This window comes from Ictalurus furcatus, chromosome 20, assembly GCF_023375685.1.
Source record: "Ictalurus furcatus strain D&B chromosome 20, Billie_1.0, whole genome shotgun sequence".
In the NCBI taxonomy this organism is placed as follows: domain Eukaryota; kingdom Metazoa; phylum Chordata; class Actinopteri; order Siluriformes; family Ictaluridae; genus Ictalurus; species Ictalurus furcatus.
In genome coordinates, this window is record NC_071274.1 from 20082999 (window position 1) to 20104891 (window position 21893).

At 36.3% G+C, this 21893-nt stretch overlaps 1 protein-coding gene and 1 non-coding gene across 2 annotated transcripts; one reads left to right on the forward strand and one right to left on the reverse strand.

Annotated features, from left to right (window-relative positions):
* The first annotated feature begins 3734 nt into the window (after nucleotides 1-3734).
* Nucleotides 3735-5426, forward strand: xcr1b.2 (chemokine (C motif) receptor 1b, duplicate 2). Its single transcript, XM_053652246.1, has one exon. It carries the CDS (start codon nucleotides 3769-3771, stop codon nucleotides 4846-4848), a length of 1080 nt encoding a protein of 359 aa, XP_053508221.1. The 5' UTR covers nucleotides 3735-3768; the 3' UTR covers nucleotides 4849-5426.
* A 5707-nt stretch (nucleotides 5427-11133) lies between these two features.
* trnal-uaa (transfer RNA leucine (anticodon UAA)) lies at nucleotides 11134-11216 on the reverse strand. The gene has a single exon. It is a non-coding gene; the product is annotated as a tRNA-Leu (tRNA).
* Between the last annotated feature and the right edge of the window lie 10677 nt (nucleotides 11217-21893).

Here is a 21893-nt window from a genome sequence, read left to right on the forward strand (position 1 = left end):
AAAAATCATGTGCAACATCATGAGTAAATTCTGTATTTTATTTAGCCTGTATTTAAAATGCTTAAAAGACCGAATAAAATGTCAAATAAAATGCTTGTGATTATGTGTTTAATGAATATTTAATAAAATATGACAAATGTTTAGGTGGCAGTACATTATTTCCCCTCTCTACTGTATTTTCCTAATTTGCTCAATACATTCATCTTGATGCACCGGAGTTTAAGATTTTTGAATTCTTATTTGGTGCTTATTTGGTTCATTTTTTTGAAGAAATTTCTAAGCAAATATGGACAGAACCAACTCTACCTGATGTGCAAAATAAGCAGCTACGTGGGGTTATTTTGGTGACAGCTGTCAAGGGTCCAAAATGTTTTGTTTGGGCTCTGTGTAAGACTGAAACATAGATCTTGTGGAAAAAATGAGTTGCTTATATGTTTTTAGTCATGTCCAAAATGCCCCCCCACCTCCAAAAAAAAACACCTAAATAGTAAGTAATACCCAACATATGGTGTGTCATACGTATCATGAAAAAGTACACCCGCCTTCAATTCTATGTTTTTATTTATCAGGGCCTAAATATCAGTTGTGTGGTCCTCACCAACTTCTATAAACAAACAAATAATCTCAGGGGACAAAAAAAAAAAAAAACACAACAGATTTCGAAAATCAAAACGTAAACCAGCATTCAGAAACCATGTGGGTGAAAAATAAGAACACCCTTTACACTTCCACAATCATTAAGAGAGTAATTAGCAGCCAGGTGTTACTAATGAAATGCACAAGATTAATTAATTATTAAGAAGTGTGCTTAAATCTATAAAAGCAGAACTTTTGGCAGTTTGCTGTTCTGGAGCACTCGTGTGTTTGTCTACATCGTCCCAAGAAGAAAGGACATCAGCCATGACCTTCAGTGAAGCAACTGTTGCTGCTCATTAATTTGGGAAGGGTTATAAGGCCATCTCCAAACGATTTGAAATTCACCATTGTACAGTGAGAAGGTCTGTTTACAAATGGAGCGTCTTCAATATCCTTTGGACTGATGAGACCAAGGTGGAGATGTTTGGTCGTCATGCACAGCATCATGCTTGGGTGAAAAACCAAACACAGAGTATCACCACAAACACCTCATACCAGCTGTGAAGCATGGTGATGGATGGGTGTTATTTGGGTTCGTTTTGCAACTACAGGACCTGGGAAACGTCAGTCACTGAGAAAACTATCAATTTCCCCGTATACCAGAATATTCTTGAGACTAATTTCAGGCCATCTGTCCAGCAGTTTCAGCTGGGCTGAAATTGGGTCATGCAACTGGACAATGATCCCAAGCACACCAGAACACTGACATCAGAATGGCTAAAGAAGAAAGAAATCAAGGTGTTGGAATGGCCAAGTCAAAGTCCAGACCTCAACGCCATTGAGATGCTGTTGCAGGATCTTAAGAGAGTTGTGTATAAAGCATTGCCCTCAAACATCAATGAACTGAAGCCATGTTGTAAAGAAGAGTGGGGCAAAAATTCTCCAAAACAATGTGAGAGACTATTAAACTAAAGGTCGGTCTGCATGTTACTAAATTCTAGGGTGTACAACTGGTTTCTGAATGTTGGTTAACGTTCTGGGAGAAAAAAATAGTACATATTGTCTTCTATATATTGTGCAACTATTGTGTTTTTTGTTGTTGTTGTTGTTGTTGTTGTCACCTGAGGTTATTTGTTTATATATAGAAGTTCGCGAGGAACCAATTGTTCTTTATACCTTGATAAATAAAAACACATAATTGAAGGGGGGTGTATTTTCTTTTTCTCATGACTGTATATATTTAGGTATGGCTTTGTATTTATCTATACATTCTTCTTCTTCTTCTTTTCGTGTCGCGGTTCCACTATAGATAGTGGAATATTACTATAGATATAATATTAAGATCAGTGTTGTAGATAACATTATGCACCAGCTTTAAAATGAACTGCGCAGATGCAGCAAAAAGTGGTTTCAGAGCTAGAACAGGAAATAATGAGTCATTTCATGCTTGTCTGTAAAAATGAAACATATAGCACATATAGCACCCAGTACCTGTTACCAATCAAAATTAGACACTGATTGACCTTTTGTTCAATGGTTGCTGGGATTACTTTAGTCATATTAGCCCCTGATTCCAAAGTACAAAAGCTTTTATTCTCATATTTAAAAAAACAAAAAAACAAAAAACATTCTTACAAAATGCAGTTGAAAGCGTCCCAAAAGAAGCTCAGGGCGTTTTTGGAAGCATGGTCTACTATAATAAGGATGAAAAAAGACCTTATGTGTGAACACATCCTTTGATAGCCTTCTTCTCCAAACACTTGCAGGTTGTGCGGAATTTCTCACGACTGTCCCTGACAGATTTTTTTTTTTTAAATAAATAAATCAAGAAATTCTCTGTCTGCCTCCTTTATGTCCTTTGCTTGCATTAAATTAAAAAAAAAAAAATGCATATGTATTTCAACATGTTTATTCTTCCTATGTGTACAAGTTAAGGTAATCCACACACACACACACACACACACACGCACACACATATATATATATATATATATATATATATATATATATATATTTAATTAAATCTCAAACATGTTATTTGGTGAAATGAATAGACTTTGGACTATAAATATAATAAGTGTTGCATGATTGGTTTCACAAATATGGTGAAGATAATGGTCGAAAAATATTCACTTAAATCTTCAAATTTCTTTCGAATCATTTCAAACCACCCCATCAACCACCAAACCCCAGACCCCCGCCCCCGCCAGAACCCAGAACCCAGACAGCACGTAAGTCCTCTGAAAACCTAGGGGGAAACCCAGATATGTTAGCATTTCCATAATAACAACTTACAAAGGGTCATTTGTTTGGTGAACTCTCCACATGAATGGATTAAAAGTGTGTGTCATCTTTGATACGATGAGGTTTTCTGTGCGGAGACGTTTATTTAGCATTTTTTTTCCCATGTCACTATTTTGTAACAGTTAGTTTGACAACATTTAAGGTAACTATAAAGGGATAAAATGTACAGTATTGTTCTTCAGTTAATCAAAATGATTGTAATTATTGCCAAATTGCTGTGATATAAAAGGAATAAAAGCTGTTATTGGAATACAGTCAACTTCAGAGTTGGAACACAAACTCCATTTTACTGCCTTGATTAGATCACTATATCCACTTATAAACTGAAATTGATCATAAGAATAACATTTATTCCAGCATCTCTACAACATGCGCCATAACTTCAGATGGAGTTTGCGATGAAATGGAGAATTGTTCAGAATTTTTACAGAAGTGTGTTATTCTCAGCTTGTTTCTTTTGCCAAGCTCAGGAAGGGGAAAGTAGGACAGTGTCAGTAATGTTGGCCATGTGAGTTTTGATTTGTCGTATCATGTTGGACCATATCAAGTTCCCATAATGCTGATGCTTAAAACATCATCGTTTATCTATTCCAGTCTCGCTCCGCCTGCCGATCATGTCAGAGACTCTGTGGTCTGTAAACATGTGAGTCCTCTGTGAAAAAGTTCATGCTGCTTACAAAAGTGTTAGTTTCAGCCTGAGACACAGCATCTTTCTGTCTGACGTGACTAAGTAAACTCACTTCCAAACAGTGGAGAGAGAAGAAGAAAAAAAAAAGAAAAAAAAGAGGAAGAACTCTCAGCCAAAACCTCTCTTCTGTTTTATTTTTAGACATTTGAAACTTTCCGACTTCAAGCTGGACATCTATGTGTGGATCTGTTTTTTAAAAAATGTTTTCTCTTAACTCAACAACACCCCTGACCTACACAAGAACGGAAGAAATGAACCTGAGTGACAATCTGAATGACTCGTATGAATATTACTATGGAGACCTGGTCACACAGTGTCATTTGGAGGAATACGATCGAATCACGGGAATAAGTTTCATCGTCATCTGTTGCCTCAGCTTCCTCGGGAATGGCATGCTCCTCTATGCTCTGGCCCGCTTCGAAGATCTCAAAAGGATCACCATGCTTTTTCTACTCTGCTTGGCGGTTTTTGACCTGTTGTTCACGCTGACGCTTCCTTTCTGGGCTGTTGATCAACTAAACGAGTGGATCTTTGGAGATACTGCGTGTAAGATCCTAACCGGGGCCTATTTTGTCGGAATATATGGAAGCCTCATTCTACTGACGGCCATGACGGTCGATTGCTTCTTTGTTGTTGTTGTGCGCAGCCAGTGGCTCACTCACAGAAGAAGGCTCAACTGTGCAAGGGCAGCTTTCGCAGGGTCGTGGATCATCAGCGTAGGAGCGTCTCTGAAAGACGCCCTGTCCTCCGAGGTTCGAAACGTGACTAACACCTTCACCTGTGGCAATGTGCATTCTCATGATGACCAGGTGGGATACTACACACAGTTTGTCATGCTCTTCATCATTCCGCTGGTGATCATCGTCCTGTGCTACAGTTTTATCCTGCACACGCTCATGTCGAGCTCGGGGCGGAGAAGGTATAAGACATTGCTGGTCGTGTTGCTCATAATCATGGCTTTTGTCATATGTTGGGGACCTTATCATGTCATCATACTCCTGGTACCGTATAGTGATAGTGGGGATTGCAAAAAGAGAAATCAATTCAACCAAATATATGTCGCCTGCCGTATCCTTGCCTATTTCCACTGCTGCATCAATCCACTGCTGTTTCTGATCAGAGAAAAGTCCAGAAAAATCCTGTCCAAACTTCTGTTCTGCCAGCCTCAACACAGGAGCGCTGAACTGTCATACAGATCTTCTGACCGGAGTCACTTCAACTTTCACCAACACCACAGCGTGGCAATTCCACAAAACTTAACAGAACTCAAATCACTTTGACAAATGACGATGAACTCGGTGATGGAGACTCAAAACTGGTACATTTCTCCTTTTTTATGTGAGTGATTCCTATCATGAAAATATTACACATAGAGAGAGAGAGAGAGAGAGAGAGAGAGAGAGAGAGAGAGGGCACGGTTAACATGGAAACATTTAACTTCAAAATGAAATTTCATACTGTAATATTCTATTATCTAGTATATTATTATTATTAATATACTATTTCTAATGTAATATACTATATTATATTTTCCTTATTTTTTTTTTTATCCTCAGTCTGTTTTGCATTAACATATTTATAATCTATTTTTTTTGTGCTAACTGCACTCTTAGACTTAAAGAGTCCTTTGGATGGTTAATGGTTTTTCTTTATAAAGGAACAAACCAAAAAAATTATGCAGAGTACGGGATTTACCCTTATTTTCTCACCGTGTACTTGTGTTTCACTTTTCTTTTGTTGAACTCATTTTATGTTTTATTCTCTCTTTTTTGGGGGTGTAATAATACTGTAAATAACAGAAAAAAAACCCCTGGTGTAATAATACTGTAAATAACAGAAAAAAAAACCCTGGTGTAATAATACTGTAAATAACAGAAAAAAATTCTACATACATTCAGTTCATCACAGGGAACTATTGCACATTTGTCAGTTGGCAAATATGAAACTTTTACAGAAATGAGCACAGAGTCGAGAGGCACGTTGACTTATGTGTAACAGTTTTAGTATTAGTCATCTTTTTTATCTCTTACGCAAGCAAAAAAAAAAATTCTTTGCACTATTAGATATATCAGCTTATATAATGTAGACGTTGCATTTTAAATAAGTAGGAAATAAAATACAATCGCGTGTACTGTTTATAAGAAAATACCACAGCAATTTGCCAACAAGTGCAATTGTACCTTGTACTTTTATCATGTTATGGTTACATTTAAGGATCATCAGTAAAACAAGTTCATTCCTCTTATCACTTACATAATTGAAGCTAAAAACATTTTTAAACCACAGTCTGTCCCCCCTATCCGACCCCCCATTTAAAGTGATAAAAAAAATCCCACAGGTTTTCAGTGCAAGTGCAAACTGAAGACTTTCCCAAGGTGCAAAACTTACTGACTGCTGGAGACTCCTTCCAGTTACAGAAAACCTCATCATTTCAGCAACTGTACATTTTTCTTTGTTAAACATGTACTAATTACCTCAACATTTTTAAGTTGATAGTTTTCTTTAAGCCGAATACACTTAAATATAACAAAAGTTTAACTCGGTTAACTCTATTTAAGTATATTTGGTCTGAAAGAAATTGGTTTATCAACTTAAAAATTTTGAGGTAATTAGTTCCCTCAAATTTTTCGAGTTAAATGAACTTATCCGGGTTTACAGTGTAGCGGTTTTTAATCTGTTTTGGATTATGTGTAGAATCCGCCACACAAGTGTCTGTGAATTCGCTGTTACTATAAAAACGCTAACATATTACAATGAGCAGCGATATAAACCTTGCAACCGGAACTATGATCATTAACCAACATCTTCGGACCAATTGGAATGGAGCACTCAAGAGTGCGTTGGTATAAATATTTGCCTTTTATTCAGGGAATTTTTAAGCACCTTTCAACAAAATAAATTTCTTTCTTTTGTTGTTGTTGCAGTAGATTGTATAGATCTTTCCTGTTGTTCTTTGGATTATACTAGACAGTACAGTACAGTACAGCAGGCTCTTGTCTTCTCTCTGCAACATTCACCTCAATGCCTGTATAAATGCTTGCAATTTTGAGTTTTCTAAATATGTGTTCTATATTTTTTATGGTACAATGGTTACCAAACAAACAATAAAGTGATGAACTGCTATATCTGTTGGTTTCAGCAAGATGCCTGATTAAATTAGATGGAGCTGGCGGCTCTGATCAGCTGTCAACTCATTAAAAAGCACTTTTCTTTCTTATAGATGTCTTAAGACTGCAGGTGTAGACAGATATATAAATCATAGAAGAGTTTAGACTCTAACTGTGACTATCCATATTCCGCTCATATTAAGCCAATTAAAGCTGATCAGCCTCAGAAAAAAAAAAAAAAAAAAAAAAAAAAAAAAAACTTTTTCATCAACTAAGCCAAATCTCTTGCATCTCAGGTTGACATCCCTGCCACTTTGAGACATTTTCATTTCAAATAAGATCTCGAAGCTCCTAGAGTTAGCTTATTATTCACCATGATATAGTGATTCACCACATCACTGAACCACAAGCTTGATCTTGAGCTTTTTTGCCACCTGCTACATGACGTGCTTTACTTTTGTCGTACCTCAGCCTTACACCGTGGTTCAAAACGACATATCTGGGAATTTCTAGACCCATTTGACATCTGATATGCATTTCAATTGGTGAACCGCTTGCTATGTCCACATCTTGGTCGTCCAGCAATGTCGAATTGGAAAAACCATTGGAGAGATGAATTTCTGTTGTTGTTGTTGTTGTTGTTGTTTTTAAATCAGTTCGAGCTTATTTTCAGCTTCTATATTTGCATGATCCCAGGTATCTTAGTCTCTTAGAAACAAACTACTGCAAATAATCAGAGCAGCAACTTTAGCTTCTCAAACCTAAATCGTTTTGTGGTTTCAGTAAGCCTGTGGACTTCCTGCTGAAAAAAAATTGGCATCCTCTTGTTATATTGGCATCCTCTTGTTGTTGTTAATATTAATTGGCCTAGTGCTTTCCATCAAGGTTTCTGTGTTCCTTCTAATAAACCAAATATACGATTAAACTTTTTTTTTTTTTTTTTACACTTTAAAAAAATCAAGTCAAGCTTGAAATGAATGATAAATTTCTGTTCTATTGGCAGATATTTTTCCAAGTTCTCATTTGAAACATTCGTTTCTAGAAAGAAGCGAAATGATCTAATAATAGAATTTTTAAAAAATTGTCAATCTTGAGCTGAGTAAAAGCATTTAAGACTGACTCGTGTTGCTCATAATCATGGCTTTTGTCGTATGTTGGGGACCTCATCATACTGTCATAATCCTGATACCGTATCATTATAATGGGGATTACACTTTTTTTAAAAAAAATAAAAAATCAAGCTTGAAATTAATGTTCTTTTGTCAGATATTCTTTTTCTCATTTCAAACATTAATTTCTAGAAAGAAGCAAAATGATCTGACAATAGAATAAAAGAAAATGTAAATGCCTGTATTTCCTCGTTTGTAAGTCGCTTTGGATAAAAGCGTCTGCTAATTGAATAAATGTAAAATGTAAATCTTGAACTGAGTAAAAAAACATTTAATAACATGAAGAATCTTATATTTGATGTATTACAGTACACAAGGCTAAATTTGATGATATTATTTATATATGATAGAAGATAGATCATAGTAGATTGATAGAAATTATATATATAGACTGTGCGGTAAATGTGAGAAATTGTGATTTCCTCATATAGGCTCAATTTAAAGGAAACAGCTACTAGAGTTAAGCACATGCTCATATACATCATAGTGAAACCACAGACAATGGATCTGAGAGTCAACCAGAGAAGAATGATGATGAAAGAGAAACTGATTATGCCACCAATGATAGACATTCTGAATTCTGAATAATGAATCTTAATGCATTACTACACAGTTAACATCGGCTATTGTTATGCAGTAGATGGCAGCAGTGGTCTGAAACATTTGGAGCCACTGTGGTTGCTCGGGTTTAGAGCAAGTCCATGCTGAGCCGTTTCCAATACATGACGACTATTTTACCAGCACTGTATTGCATGTGAAAGTGGCCTGAGCACAAAAAAACGTGTGGCTCATGTCAATGGACATCTGGCATTATGATTAAATATGCAGTGGATGAAAGTCCTAATGAGAATACCCTCGGTTTAGTGTGAAAAAAATAATCAAAAAACAACACAGATATGTAAAACAATAGGAATTAAAAAAAAAAAAAAAAAGTGCAAATGTAACTTCAATGTAAATTCACAACTAGATCAAATGTGCGTTTTATTAACTGCTACCTCAGACTTGAAATGAAAAAAAAGTGTTATTTATTTTGAAAAGAAACCTAATGATCGTATCATAAATCTTATCATCGGCTCAGCCTTAAAATCAGTTTACAAACAATTTTTTTTTTTTTTAAATAAGGCATTTACATTCATTATCAGCAGGAACGACTGTTTATAGCTGCTATAACATAAGTGAGAACAGGACCTAACTTTCCTCTAACTACAAACATATAAAATGATAATGTATACAATTATTATAATGATGTTAATAAAATGTAAATATGTCATGGTTGGCAAATTGCTGTCTTATAAGATTAATAAAACATGTCCGAATATGCTGTTATTGAAAAAGAATCAACTTCGGGTTCGTAACAGTAACTGTTTCACAACACCACTACATCATTGATTATTTTCCTATAACAGCATGCCCACGAATGTTTTATTCCTTAAATACAGTATATTAAATGCGGTACTTTTGTTGGTACTTAGTTACCAATGTAGAATTTCCTTTTAAATAGCCGACCCTCAATCTATGCAGTCCCATGGGGCTGCTCAGACTCCACTTTGAGAACCGTGGCTCAATGTAACATACTCAAACCAAGAGCTTTGTCATTTCGTTAAAATCTCGTGCGTGTTTTAAAACAACAAAAGTGAAAGTATAGTGTATTACTTTGAATATAATTTTAATACATTTACTGGACATGGGGCATGGTGGCTTAGTGGTTAACATCTCTGGGCTTGAGGGATCAAATCCCACCTCCGTGTGTTTCCCCCATGCTTCGGGGGTACTCCAGTCTCACCCCCCAGTCCAAAGACATGCTGATTGGAATTTACAAAATTGTCTGTACTGTGTGCAATTGTTTCCTGTGATAGGTTGGCACGCTGTCCAGGGTGTCCCCTGCCTTGTGCCCTGATTTCCCTGGGATAGACTCCAGGCTCCCCTGTGTAGGAAAAGCGGATTTTAATAGACACACTTAATCCAAAGTGATTCACCATTGAGAAAGGATACAGCTAAATATTATGAGTTCATTATCATCATTAATTACAGATCTGGATTTTTTTAAATCTTGGGTGCAAAGTGTAATTTATTGTCCATTGTACTTTAAATGCATGACAGGACGGAACCTAGCCACCAGTTTTGCATTTACATTTACATTTACATTTATTCACTTAGCAGACGCTTTTATCCAAAGTGACTTACAAATGAGAAAGATTCAGTTTTGCAAGCTGAATCTCAGCATTGTAACAGGAATAGGGTTGGACCTACACAGATATTTACCTGTTGGAGCTTACATCCAACATCTTTACCACTTACAGTAACTATTCTGAGGTTACTGATTGCGATGTCCTAAAACTGTGATTTTTAGATGACACACCATCACTAGAACCCTGTGGACCATCCATTATGGTTTGCTTTAAGTAAGGATCCTTAGGAGGGTTTTCCATTTCATTTCTGATTAGTTGAACATGCAGCAGAACTATGTGAAAATTTAGGTGCTACCAGGAGTGGGGTTCAAACCTACATGAATATTCATCCATTGAATCATGAACCAACATCTTATCCACTCAGCCATCCTGCTGTACTGCTCCATCAGCATTACTTATAGAAGACTTTCTGCAGAATGAGTCTTACTGTTCAAGCATTTGTCAACAGGAACTACTGCATCCTGGTCAGGATGACTGTGCTTACAGAGCTACTGCTTTACAGTAGCTACGCTACCACATTAGGAAGTTCTCTGAGGGCTTCCGTCAATGAATAGTTGTCACTTGTTTGAATTTGCTTAATGGTTTCAATGCAATTCCTGAGGGTTTCCATTAGGAATTTTCCATGTACATCAGAACTCAGCTAAAACTCTTCAAAGGAATGGGGGTCAAACCCGTGAGGATATTCATCCAGAGTTGCAGAGTAAGTTTTGAGTTGCCAAAACCAAACAAATCCAACACAGGTTAATTAAGATGAACAGGTTTCATGACACTGGTTATCAACTTTCTCAGTCAACCCAGGTTTTAACTCTATATCGAGGTTTACTCAGTGTGCGTGTGCACATAAAAGCCTGATGTTTGCGGCAACCAACCAACAGCGTTCAACATGGAAAAAGCAGGTGTGCATGCTTCCGGTTGAAGAGCAACTTCCGAGCAAACTCAGTACCTTTTGACTCCTGGTCAGAATCACAGTGATTCCAGAGTTCCTACTGTTTTACATTAACACTGTATTATGGCTTCTTTCAAGGAATGGCTCTCACTTGTTTGGATTTGCTGTAGGCTGCAAGAATTTTCCAGTCACACCAGAATTCAGCTAAAGTTCTTACCAGGAATGGGATTCGAACCCACGAGGACATTCATCCATTGGATCTTAAGGCCAACGCCTTAACCACTCGGCCATCCTGGTATGTATGGTTTTGCTAAGTCCTCTAACTTAATCTTATCTGTTCTTACAACATAGTGTATTCAGTCAAGTTTCTGGCCTATGACAAAATGTACATCATTGGTCTTTATTAGAAATTAGAAATTCCATACAAAAATATGTCATCTTGAGAAAAACCATGTTGTCTATAGTCAGCTTAGGATAAAATAAATCTAATCTTGTCAGTAGTACAAGAAGCTATTGTTGCATTTATTACATTATTATTACTATATGTAATTTATTACATAGTACTGCAGTTGTTCTTGTCTGGTACATATGTTTGACCTGTATCATCTCTAAATTTGCATGCAGTATATATATATATATATATATATATATATATATATATATATATATATATATATATATATATATATATATATATATATATATATATATATATATATATATATATATATATATATATATATATATATATATATATATATATATATATGGTGTGTTACTACAATAAAACAAAAAGGCAACCCTCTTTCTTCTTAAGCGAAGAGTTTCACACTTTTCAAACTTTCACACTTTTAGACGATGATGTCACAGTAAAGATGATCATTTCTTATAGGGTCACCACCTTTTGGTTATTATCTAGGCTACTGCATGTCTTATGTTCCCAAGGTGGCAGAACTTATCTCAACATATTCTATAAATAGTCAGGGAACAGTGTAGGAGGGTGGAGAGTGGATAAACCAACACACCACATCTGTTTCCTACTTTGTTGAAAGATATCCTCCTTCTCTGTCTCCGTACCTCCCTGGCAAACGTGTTCCTCAGGTTTGTAGCCAGGAGCGAAACAGCTGTTGTTTTCTACCCGACTGCGTCTCATCAGCCTTCTCTGGCCTCCGTACTCGTTGTCCTCCATTCTTTCGGGCTACTTCTGTCTTTATTTACTTTCTGTTTTGTTTCTTTTTACGCAAGTCTTCAGTAATCACATGTTAAATTAGCCTTGGCTTTATTCATTGCTGTAGAAATATGTACACCCTTATATTTATCACACAGAAATGCAAGGATGAGCAGTAAAAGACGAGCATATTGAAAAACAAGAGCATATAGTCCATTAAAAGTGTATTATACAGTGAATAGTTCTAATGTGAATGAAAGATAAAATGAATGGTGTTGTGCTGTTACAGGGAAATAATCAACAGCAGTGTGTTCCCGTGTGTTACCACCCGAAAGTGGATTCTTTTCCTGTAACAGCAAATCACAAAGTGTTTTATTCCTCTTACGCCGCAACAATTTGCTAAAAATGGCATTTCCAAAAAAAAATTCATTATAGAATGACGTCATTTTTATGCATTTATAGTAACATTTAACATTGTGGAACTTCTACACAATCCTGCACTTTTTACAATTCTATTAGGCTTGTCCTTGTTAATGTACAATTTGTTACTATAGAAACGATAACGTATTAGATCTAGACCTGACCAGCAGAATCGAGAATTCAAGAGTGCTATAATTTGATCCGTTCTTTACTTTTTAGTCGTAGGAAGTTCACATTAAATTCGTTATCAGTTGAGACCTACATACACAAACATACACACCTTCGCATGTAACGCAGCTCATCTAAACCACTCTTCGTTCAGATTATGGCCTGTAATATTTTATTATTGTATTAAAAATCAGGAGGGGTAATGCCAAAGAGTGACCTTCTGCTGGAAAAGAAATGATCAGGCACCTGGTGCATTTCATATCATTTTAATAGGAGGCACCGTGCCAAGTCGCTTTGTTGTATGAATTCTAATGACTTTACAAGGAGGAAGATGAGGGGACTATTTATTTTCTAACAAGCAACGTGAACCTTTCAATGTACCAGGCGCTATCACAGGAGTCACTCTGGATAAAGGGGGCTGCAAAACAAAACAAAACAAAAACCAAATGCAGACTGCGATCATGTTGTTCTCGTAATGAATCGGATCTGATTTAATCGTCTACTCATCTCAGGACTCTTATTCAGAACATAGGCATACTGAAAATCTTTTTGACACACTTAGTACTGTTTGACTTTCCGTTATACATTTGTAGAAAAGTAATCATTTATAATCTGGCGTGACTCAGAAGAAAACGGGTCTCTGTTTGAGTCCTGGTTCCTCTTGAGGTTTCGTCCTCGTGTCGTCTCAGGGAGTTTTTCCTCCTCACGCCTGGCCTCTGGCTTGACTATTTGAGATCTACTGTATGTGTACATCTGGATTTCTGTAAAACTGCTAGTAAAAGTTAATCAGTAAAATGTTAGTAAAATGTTAGTCATCAATCAAATCTATCTATTTCAAACATGTGCTTAAAGAAAGCGTTTTTTTTTTTTTTTTTTTTTTTTATTGCCAAGACGTACTAAATCAATGTTAAGAAAATTAGTAAGAAAATGTTTTTTTTTAACCGATTACTGTACACTGTATGGTGTTGCCGTATGGCACCAATTCATCTATCTTAATTTTTTGAGAGGAAATTATACAAAGCTACTATTTTCCTATGTGACTGGGAAAAGGGGGCTTTAACTTTGACATAACAAATAAAAGCCAGGTCACATGATGAGGAAGCGCTGTTTCCTCTTCCTTTTCTGCGTGGCATGGTGAAGGTCATCATCGGAAGGCTCTCAAAATGTGATCAATTTTTCAATATTGAGGCAAAACTACTTAAAGGGGGTCAAATTAAACACTAGATGAGATAAGTTACCATTTTTGTTGGTCATTTAAACACGTTTATATATTTTGAGCGTTCTGTTAAACGGTAAAATGTAATTGTTGCCATATGGCAACAACATACGATAACGGAACTGTAGTATGTGCATTCATGAATTGAAACAGGACTACACAGCAAAAAAATAAATAAATAAAAAAAGACATTAAGCTTCTCTAATAGTATATTTAATTTTTTCACATTCAAAGTAAGAAAAACTGGTCAATTCAGACATGTTGCACCTTATTTAAAAAAATTTTGACAATGTTTTAAGAGAAAAAATTAAAAAAGATATTTCACCCAAAACATGTTTGGATCAAATTTTTGTATGTATTTTGAGTGAATTAATCCGTGCACATAATTTTTTACAACTGTACTTCCATTCTAGAAGATTTTACATGCTTACTAGGTGGCAAAAAAACAAAAAAAAATTCTGCAATTTATAGTCTGGAAAATGCCGTAATTTTGTATTATTTCTGACTATATGATACTTTCCATCATTGCACACTATTTACTAGCTATAATTTTTTTCCCCAATTTTTTAAAAATTATATTTTTATCACTTGAATTAATTCATTAAAAACATTTTTTTTAATGTAAATGTAATAATTTCTGCATTAGATGGTTAAATATTTTGTGTATATTTGGTTTTGTGTTTTAAAAAAAAAGTTATTGGGCAGTGATCAAGATTAAAATCTATTATGATTTTAATCATAGCTTATTATTATTACTTGATTGGGCAATGGTCAAGATTATATCCACTCACGCCACTTTAATAGGAACACCTGTACCTCTGCTAATTCACCAATCAGCATGGCAGCAGCACAATCTATACAAATCCTACAGATACATGTCAAGAGCTTCAGTTAATGTTCACATCAAACATCAGAATGTTGTCGTCACAAAAAATGGGATCTCAGTGACTTTTCTGTTGGTGCCACACGGGCTGACTATTTTTTTTTTTTCCAGAGAGTTTCATACACAGAGTTGATACATACAGTAATAGTGCATTAAACAACAACAACAAGAACAACAAAAACATCCAGTGAGCGGGTGTTCTGTGGGCAGAAATGCCTTCCTGATGAGAGGTCATAGGCTAGACTGGTCTGAGCTGGCATGAAGCCTACAGTAACTCAAAAAACCTCTCTTTATATCCGTGGTGAGCAGAAAAGCATCTCAGATCCTTGAGGCAGGAATCTGAGGCCACCCTGGGCACTGAAACAAGACTAGACCATTTATTTTCCAAATGGAATATAAGTGAGTAAGATATCAAGAAATAAAATATTAACCTACAGTATCTTATCATATTTTTTAAGCTTCTTGCATGCAAAATAATATGAATAATTTTAATAAATAATTACTACTGCAAATACTTCAGGCAGACTTTTTTTTTTCTTTTCGACTCTAAAACTTGCCTCAGTTGCTTTTTAAGGAACTCAGTTTTTATACTATTATAAAAATCTGTGCTATTTTACAACACGGATGGTATAAAAGTGTTGGTGTAAAACCGCGGTGAAATGTATAATAAATATACCAGCTGTTCCTTCAGTCTTCCAGTCTTCGATAGTGGAATAATTAACACTTCATTGCACAAGCTACAACACAGGAGTGGATTCAAACAGGAATGTTGGCAGCGATACAAAAACACCTCAAGTCTCAAGAAGAAGTGTTTAACCCTGATTTTATAAATATTATATTTATGTTGGGTTTTTTAAAAAAATTTTTTTAAAGATTATCTGGGTAAAAAAGGATAGGAAAAAAAACACTGTTTATTTCATTTAATTGACTTCTAAAGCATACAACAGTTATTTGTAGAAGTCGCTAGAAGCCGATTTGAATGGTGTAGTTTTATTAAAGGAATTTTAAGTGCCAGGTGTAGATTTAATTGAGTCAGATACACATCTGCTCGTCAAAGGATTTCGGTTTTAATCTCATCCTCATTACGGCTGTAGGCCCTCACGCTGTCGCTCAGTCTGTTTGTTTGTCTGTAGGTCTGTCGGTCTGTCTGTTATTGTGTGTATCCTCTTGTGTATTAGTATATTGTGTATTTAGCATTATCTTCTACACTGATAAATAATTAAAGGGTAAAAAAAACATTGGACGCACCATTGGACATGATAGTTTTTCATCTCTGCAATATATTTTAGTGATTGTTAGGGAAGACCGTACAGGTTATGCTTTTTCATGAGGTACTCGGTAGCCCTATGTTTACAATAGCAAGTAACAAGCAACATTTAAAGTGAAATTTTCTCAATTCAATGCAAATTAGGTATGACGAAGTAATGCGACAAATTCAGACAACTGGCTCAAATGAATCTTCAGGCCAATAATTTAGCAATGTCTTTCCAAAGTTTCTTCACTTCTCCATACACAACTATAGATCCAAGATGCAGTTAGCTTAAATTTAATATTTGATGCAATAAATATAAAATCGCCTCCGGGATTATGGGGTTCGAATCCCACTTGTTCTCCCCATGCTTCGGGGGTTTCCTCTGGGTACTCCAGTTACCCTCCCAGTCCAAAGACATGCGTTGTAGGCTGATTGACATTTCCAAATTGTCCATAGTAGTGTGTGAATGTGTGTGTGATTGTGCCTTGCTATGTGTTGGCACTCTGTCCAGGGTGTCCCCTGCCTTGTGCCCCGAGTCCTCTGGGATAGGCTCAAGGTTCCCCGTGACCCTGTGTAGGATAAGTGGTATGGAAAATGGATGGTTGGATGGATGGATTAAGTATCAGTGATTGTTGGTGGATGGCTAGTACAGTTAGCTTGCTTTGCTAATCTGCCAATGAAGCCAATATATTGGGTCTTAGGCAATACACACACCACTTCTCGTTAGAACTAAAAACAAACCCAACACCGTTCTGTGCAAAAACAGTAGTTAATGACAAACGTACAAGTTATTTTATGCTTTTAACACTTCTCTAATACTGAGCAATCATGGGTTGCCTCCCAAACTGATATAAATGAGAGAAACAGCTGTAGTTGCAAAAGTAAAAAAAAAATACTGCTGGTCCATTGTTCTACTGCTACATTAAACCTGATACACTTTTGCGACACCTATTTGCAATAAACAATGCAAATAAATAAATAAATAAATAGATAAATAAAAAGCTTTTCATTTGACTCACCCTTGTATTTAGCCGTACAACTTAGTGTGCATTGTGCCATTTGGGACACAGCCTTGAATTCCGTCTAAACGTGTGCACTGGCAGCCGAGAGATGCTCGTGCCACACAAACCATGCTGTGAAATGTTAAAAATAGCACGTTTGTTCCAGAGAGGATGAAATTCCAAACTCTTTCATCTTATAGCTTTATATATATATATATATATATATATATATGTGTGTGTGTGTGTGTGTATGTATGTATGTATATTTAAAAAAAAACAACAAAAAATAACAAGATTATGGAATCTACTGATGCCAGGTAATCCGAGCAGATAACTGTTTATTGCATGTGTTTGTGATTACGTCTGAGACTTTCTTTATTTGTGTATAGTTAGAAGTAATGGAACAGAAAAAAAAACCCTAGCGCACAACTGAAGAAGTAAATATGAGATGATCATCCAGGTGTGTCTTCTGATCGACTACATATGTGATAAATGTGTGTGTGTGTGTGTGTGTGTGTGTGTGTGTGTGTGTTTCTGAACTGTTCCTTCAAGACACGAATCTCTACATGAAGCTTTTGTTTGTCATTTATATGGACAAAAATCACACACACACACACACACACACACACACACACACCTCTCAACTTCCCCTTTTTCCATCTTGTATCGAAAAAAAAAAAGAAGCAGAAAGAAAGAAAAGACTGGACATATGTGATTTTAAACTGCATTGTGCATGACTAATGATAGAAACATCTTAAAATCACTGCTGCAATGTCCTTGGGAAGGCAAATGAATTTTCAGCAGAATAATTAACTTAATTAACAAATCTGCATGCATATTCATCAGGGCCATCGACGTCTTTCCAGGCTCGCTTGATGAACGCGGCCGTGTAATAGCGGCCTCATTTACATTCCCTCTGCCATTGTCATTTATGTGGCTCGGCGTCGCAGGCGTGGGTTTGAGTGAGGTGAAAGTAGGCCTTCTCGTATGTGCATATATCACCCTGTGATGTTATGCCAGACTGGGGAATTGATCAGTTGTTCAGATCAGCTTAGAATCAGTGTAAGACCCTGTGAATGTGCCCTTCTGTGTGTGGGGGTGGGGGGGGCAGGGCTGGTGAGGGATGGCTGTCTGTGCCCTCTCTGCACCCCCACCCTCCCTTGTGGGCATTTCTTGGCATGGTTCCCATCTCGTAAAAGTCTCGCGGGTTGTGCTTCGCTCGCTCGTGTCTCTGCAGGGCAATCTTTAAAAGCAGCAAGGTGTGATGGCACCGACTGGCAGCTTGGCAGCCGCGCCTGAGGATACCAGCGCGACTTCATCCGTGCCTGGACACCCACCGCTGCCCTTATCGCTTCTATACATTAACGATGTGTGCATGTATTTTGTCTTTACGTGTAAATATGATAGCTTTTTTATTATTATTAATAAACGAACGTCTAGCTTTATACCAACAACTCATAATAAACAGATAAAAATCTATAATCATTGACAGTTATGGAAGGAGTCTCCAGTGTCAGAGTTTTTACGCCATGGGAAAACCTTCATGAGGGAGGACTTTCCGCTTTCCGGTTTCTCTGCTTTCTCAAATTAGCTTAGTAGGTCAATCCCGACATAAGACGACATGCTAACTTGGTTAAAGTCCTATATAGACAGTAGAGTGCAAAAGTTTGTGCCCCCACATGTTTTTTTGAATGGGAAAATGCAAAAGCTTTATTTTGCAATCCAGCTACAAAAAAAAAAATAATAATAAAATAAAATCTTCCAAATGAAGCGTGAGTGAGTCCTACATAAAATATATGTAAATAAATAAAATAACAAAACAGAAGGTAAATTAGAAAAGGTGGGTGGGTGGGTGTTTTGTTTGTGGGTAGGTGGATTTCCAAATCAAAAATATTCAGAAAGATTTTATCTTTTTTTGCCAGTATTAATACTGAAATGCACTATTTGACCTTGCGATAATGGAAAAACGACATTGAAACCTAACTCACTAATTGTCTCTGTATAAATTAAGCCATTGTCTTTCCTAGATCCTATTCTGACTTGGGGGGTGCAAACTTTTGCATTCCATTGTACCACACAAACTAGGCATTTTTTTCCTGATTTAAAAGAAAGGGGGGGGAAAACCCACAATGTTGTGAATACAAGGTGACGTCTGAAACATTTAGTGCTCAGGGACATGATATAGGATTTTTTTTTTCAATTACCATATGATGGCTCTTAGCATCATCACATTTTGACACACTACAACAAGCTGTCATCGTGTACCGCGCTGCAATAGCAAAATAAAGCCCGGAGAAAAAAAAAAATCAAACAGTAACAAGGCAGAATTCTCACACAACAGTCTGGATATAAACAGCTTTATTATCCAGCATATCCTAGTGCTGCTGAATTGTGTTAAGCGTAATTAGCACGTTGTTAATAGATGCAGGATTTGCAAAAGAAAACACTGTTACTGTTCAAATTTTCACATACCTTCCTGCTAATCTGTTTTTTCCAGAAATTTCCAATTACTCCAAATATACTCAGTCAACAGACGTGTAGTCATGTCTGAGCGGTGCTTGTTTAGCTTTGTGCTAGACGTACAAGACTCATTTTGCTAGCAAGTACCAGAAGTCTCAGAATCGACCAAAATCTTGTTAATATTTGCTTCAGTGTGATGTCTCAAGTGTTTTAGGACATGATATAACTTGCTACAGTATACTCTATAAACATAGACAAAACTTCACCATGTAGCTGAATGCTCTAATGTTACTGAGGCGGCCATCTTGAAAACCAGAACGATTTTTATATATAACATATAAGTAAAATGACATCAAAATAAGATTTGGGCATGAATTAAAAGGAAATGGAAAAGTGAGATAGAGAATGTTAGCTACATTAGTGTCTTAGCTCCAGTGCAAAACTACACAAGCAAATATCAGAACCCTTAATGGATCATTTGGTTGTCCCCGTAAGGGTTTGTACCATTAAAGGTTCTGTGTAGAACCCTACAACAGAGTGCTTCCTTGTCAGACAAGGTTCCCAAAAATAGCCCTTCTAGGAGGTTTAAACCCCATTAATTATCCAATTAACTCTTAAAGAACACCTGAGGAACCTCTTTTCCAAGAGTGTATAGTCTGTAATATGTAGTAATGGTTACCTAAGGTTTCCGAGCTTCATAAAGAATTTGCAACCCTTGTTCATAAAGCTTGTTTGTAAGTAATACCCTCAATACACTCCTGGGAAAAGGGATCCTCAGAGGTTCTTTGGATAGTTTAGGGTTCCTACCTTCATGTAAATTGTATGTGTTAAGAATACCATTGGTACACTCTTGGAAAAAGTGATACCTCAGAGGGTCTTTGGATGGTTGAGAGTTCCTACTTTCCTAAAGAGGTTCTGCTTGAAATATAAATAGTACCATCATTACACAAAATAAATCATACACACAAAATAAAGGTTCCTCGGGTGTTCTTTCGATAATTAAAGGTTCTTAGGTTCATGTAAATCTCATGTGTACATTGTACCATCAGTACACAATTGTAAATAAAAGGTTCCACAAAGGTTCTATTGACAATTAATGGTTCCTAGCTTTTACTTGGAACCATGTCTTGTAAAAGTTTAGGTATAAATAGTAGCAACGGTATGCTCTTGGAAAAAGTGGTCTTCAAAGTTTCCTCAAAAGGGTTCCTAACTTCCTAAGGAGTTTCTGCTTGGAACAATTTCTCATGAAGCTTATGTGTAAATAATACTATCATTACACTATTGGGTTTCTCAAAGGTACTTTGGATTCTTAAGGTTTCCTAGGTTCCTAAAGAGGTTCTGCTTGGAACCCTTTCTAGTTCTAGCTCATAAAGCATATGTGTAAATGGTACCATCAGTACATGCTTAGTAAAAAAAAGGGGGATTCCTCAATCATTCTTTTGATAATTTAGGGTTCCTAGCTTCATGTAAAACACATGTGTACTGTCAGTACACCCTTGGAAAAAGGGATACCTCAGAGGTTCTTTGGAAGGTCAAGGGTTCCTACTTCCTAAAGAGGTTCTGCTTGAAATGTAAATAGTACAATCATTACACTTTTGGGGAAAATGTTCCTCGAGTGTTCTTTTGATAATTAAGGGTTCCTAGTTTCCTGTAAAGCTGATGTGTACATTGTACCGTTAGTACACTATTGAAAAAAGGTTCCACAAAGGTTCTGTTGATATTTAAGAGTTCCTAGCTTCTGCTAGGAGCCCTGTCTTGTAAAAGTTTAGGTATAAGTAGTACCAGCGCCACTGTACACTCTTGGAAAAGGGTATCCTTAAACATTCCTCAAAAAGCTTCCTAGCTTCCTGTAGAGTTTCTGCTTGGAACAACTTCCTATAAAGTTTATCTGTCAAATATACCATCCTTTCACTATTCGGGGAAAATGGTTTCTGAAAGGTACTTTGGATAGATAAAGTTTCCTAGCTTCCTAAAAAGGTTCTCCTTGGAACCCTTTCTAGTTATAGCACATAAAGCATATGTGTAAATAGTACCATCAGTACACTCTTAGTAAGAAAGCCTTCCTCAGTAGTACTTTTGATGATTGAAGGTTCCTAGTTTCATGTAAATCTTATGTATAAATAGTACCATTAGTAGATTCTTGGAAAAAAGAGTTCTTCAACGTTTCTTTAAATTGTTAATGGGTTCCAAAGCTTTCTAAAGAGGCTCTACTTAGAACCCTTTCTGATAGGGGAACCTGATAGGATTTTACATATAACGTTTAACCCCTAAAGACAAATACATACTGTATATAAAGAAAAATACAGTCATTTTTTTTTAACGACTGTAGCTGTTTGCTTTGTTGACACTAGCGCATGTATGTGAAGTTTCAACAGTCTACAACATGAAGGCTGCAAACATTTTTGC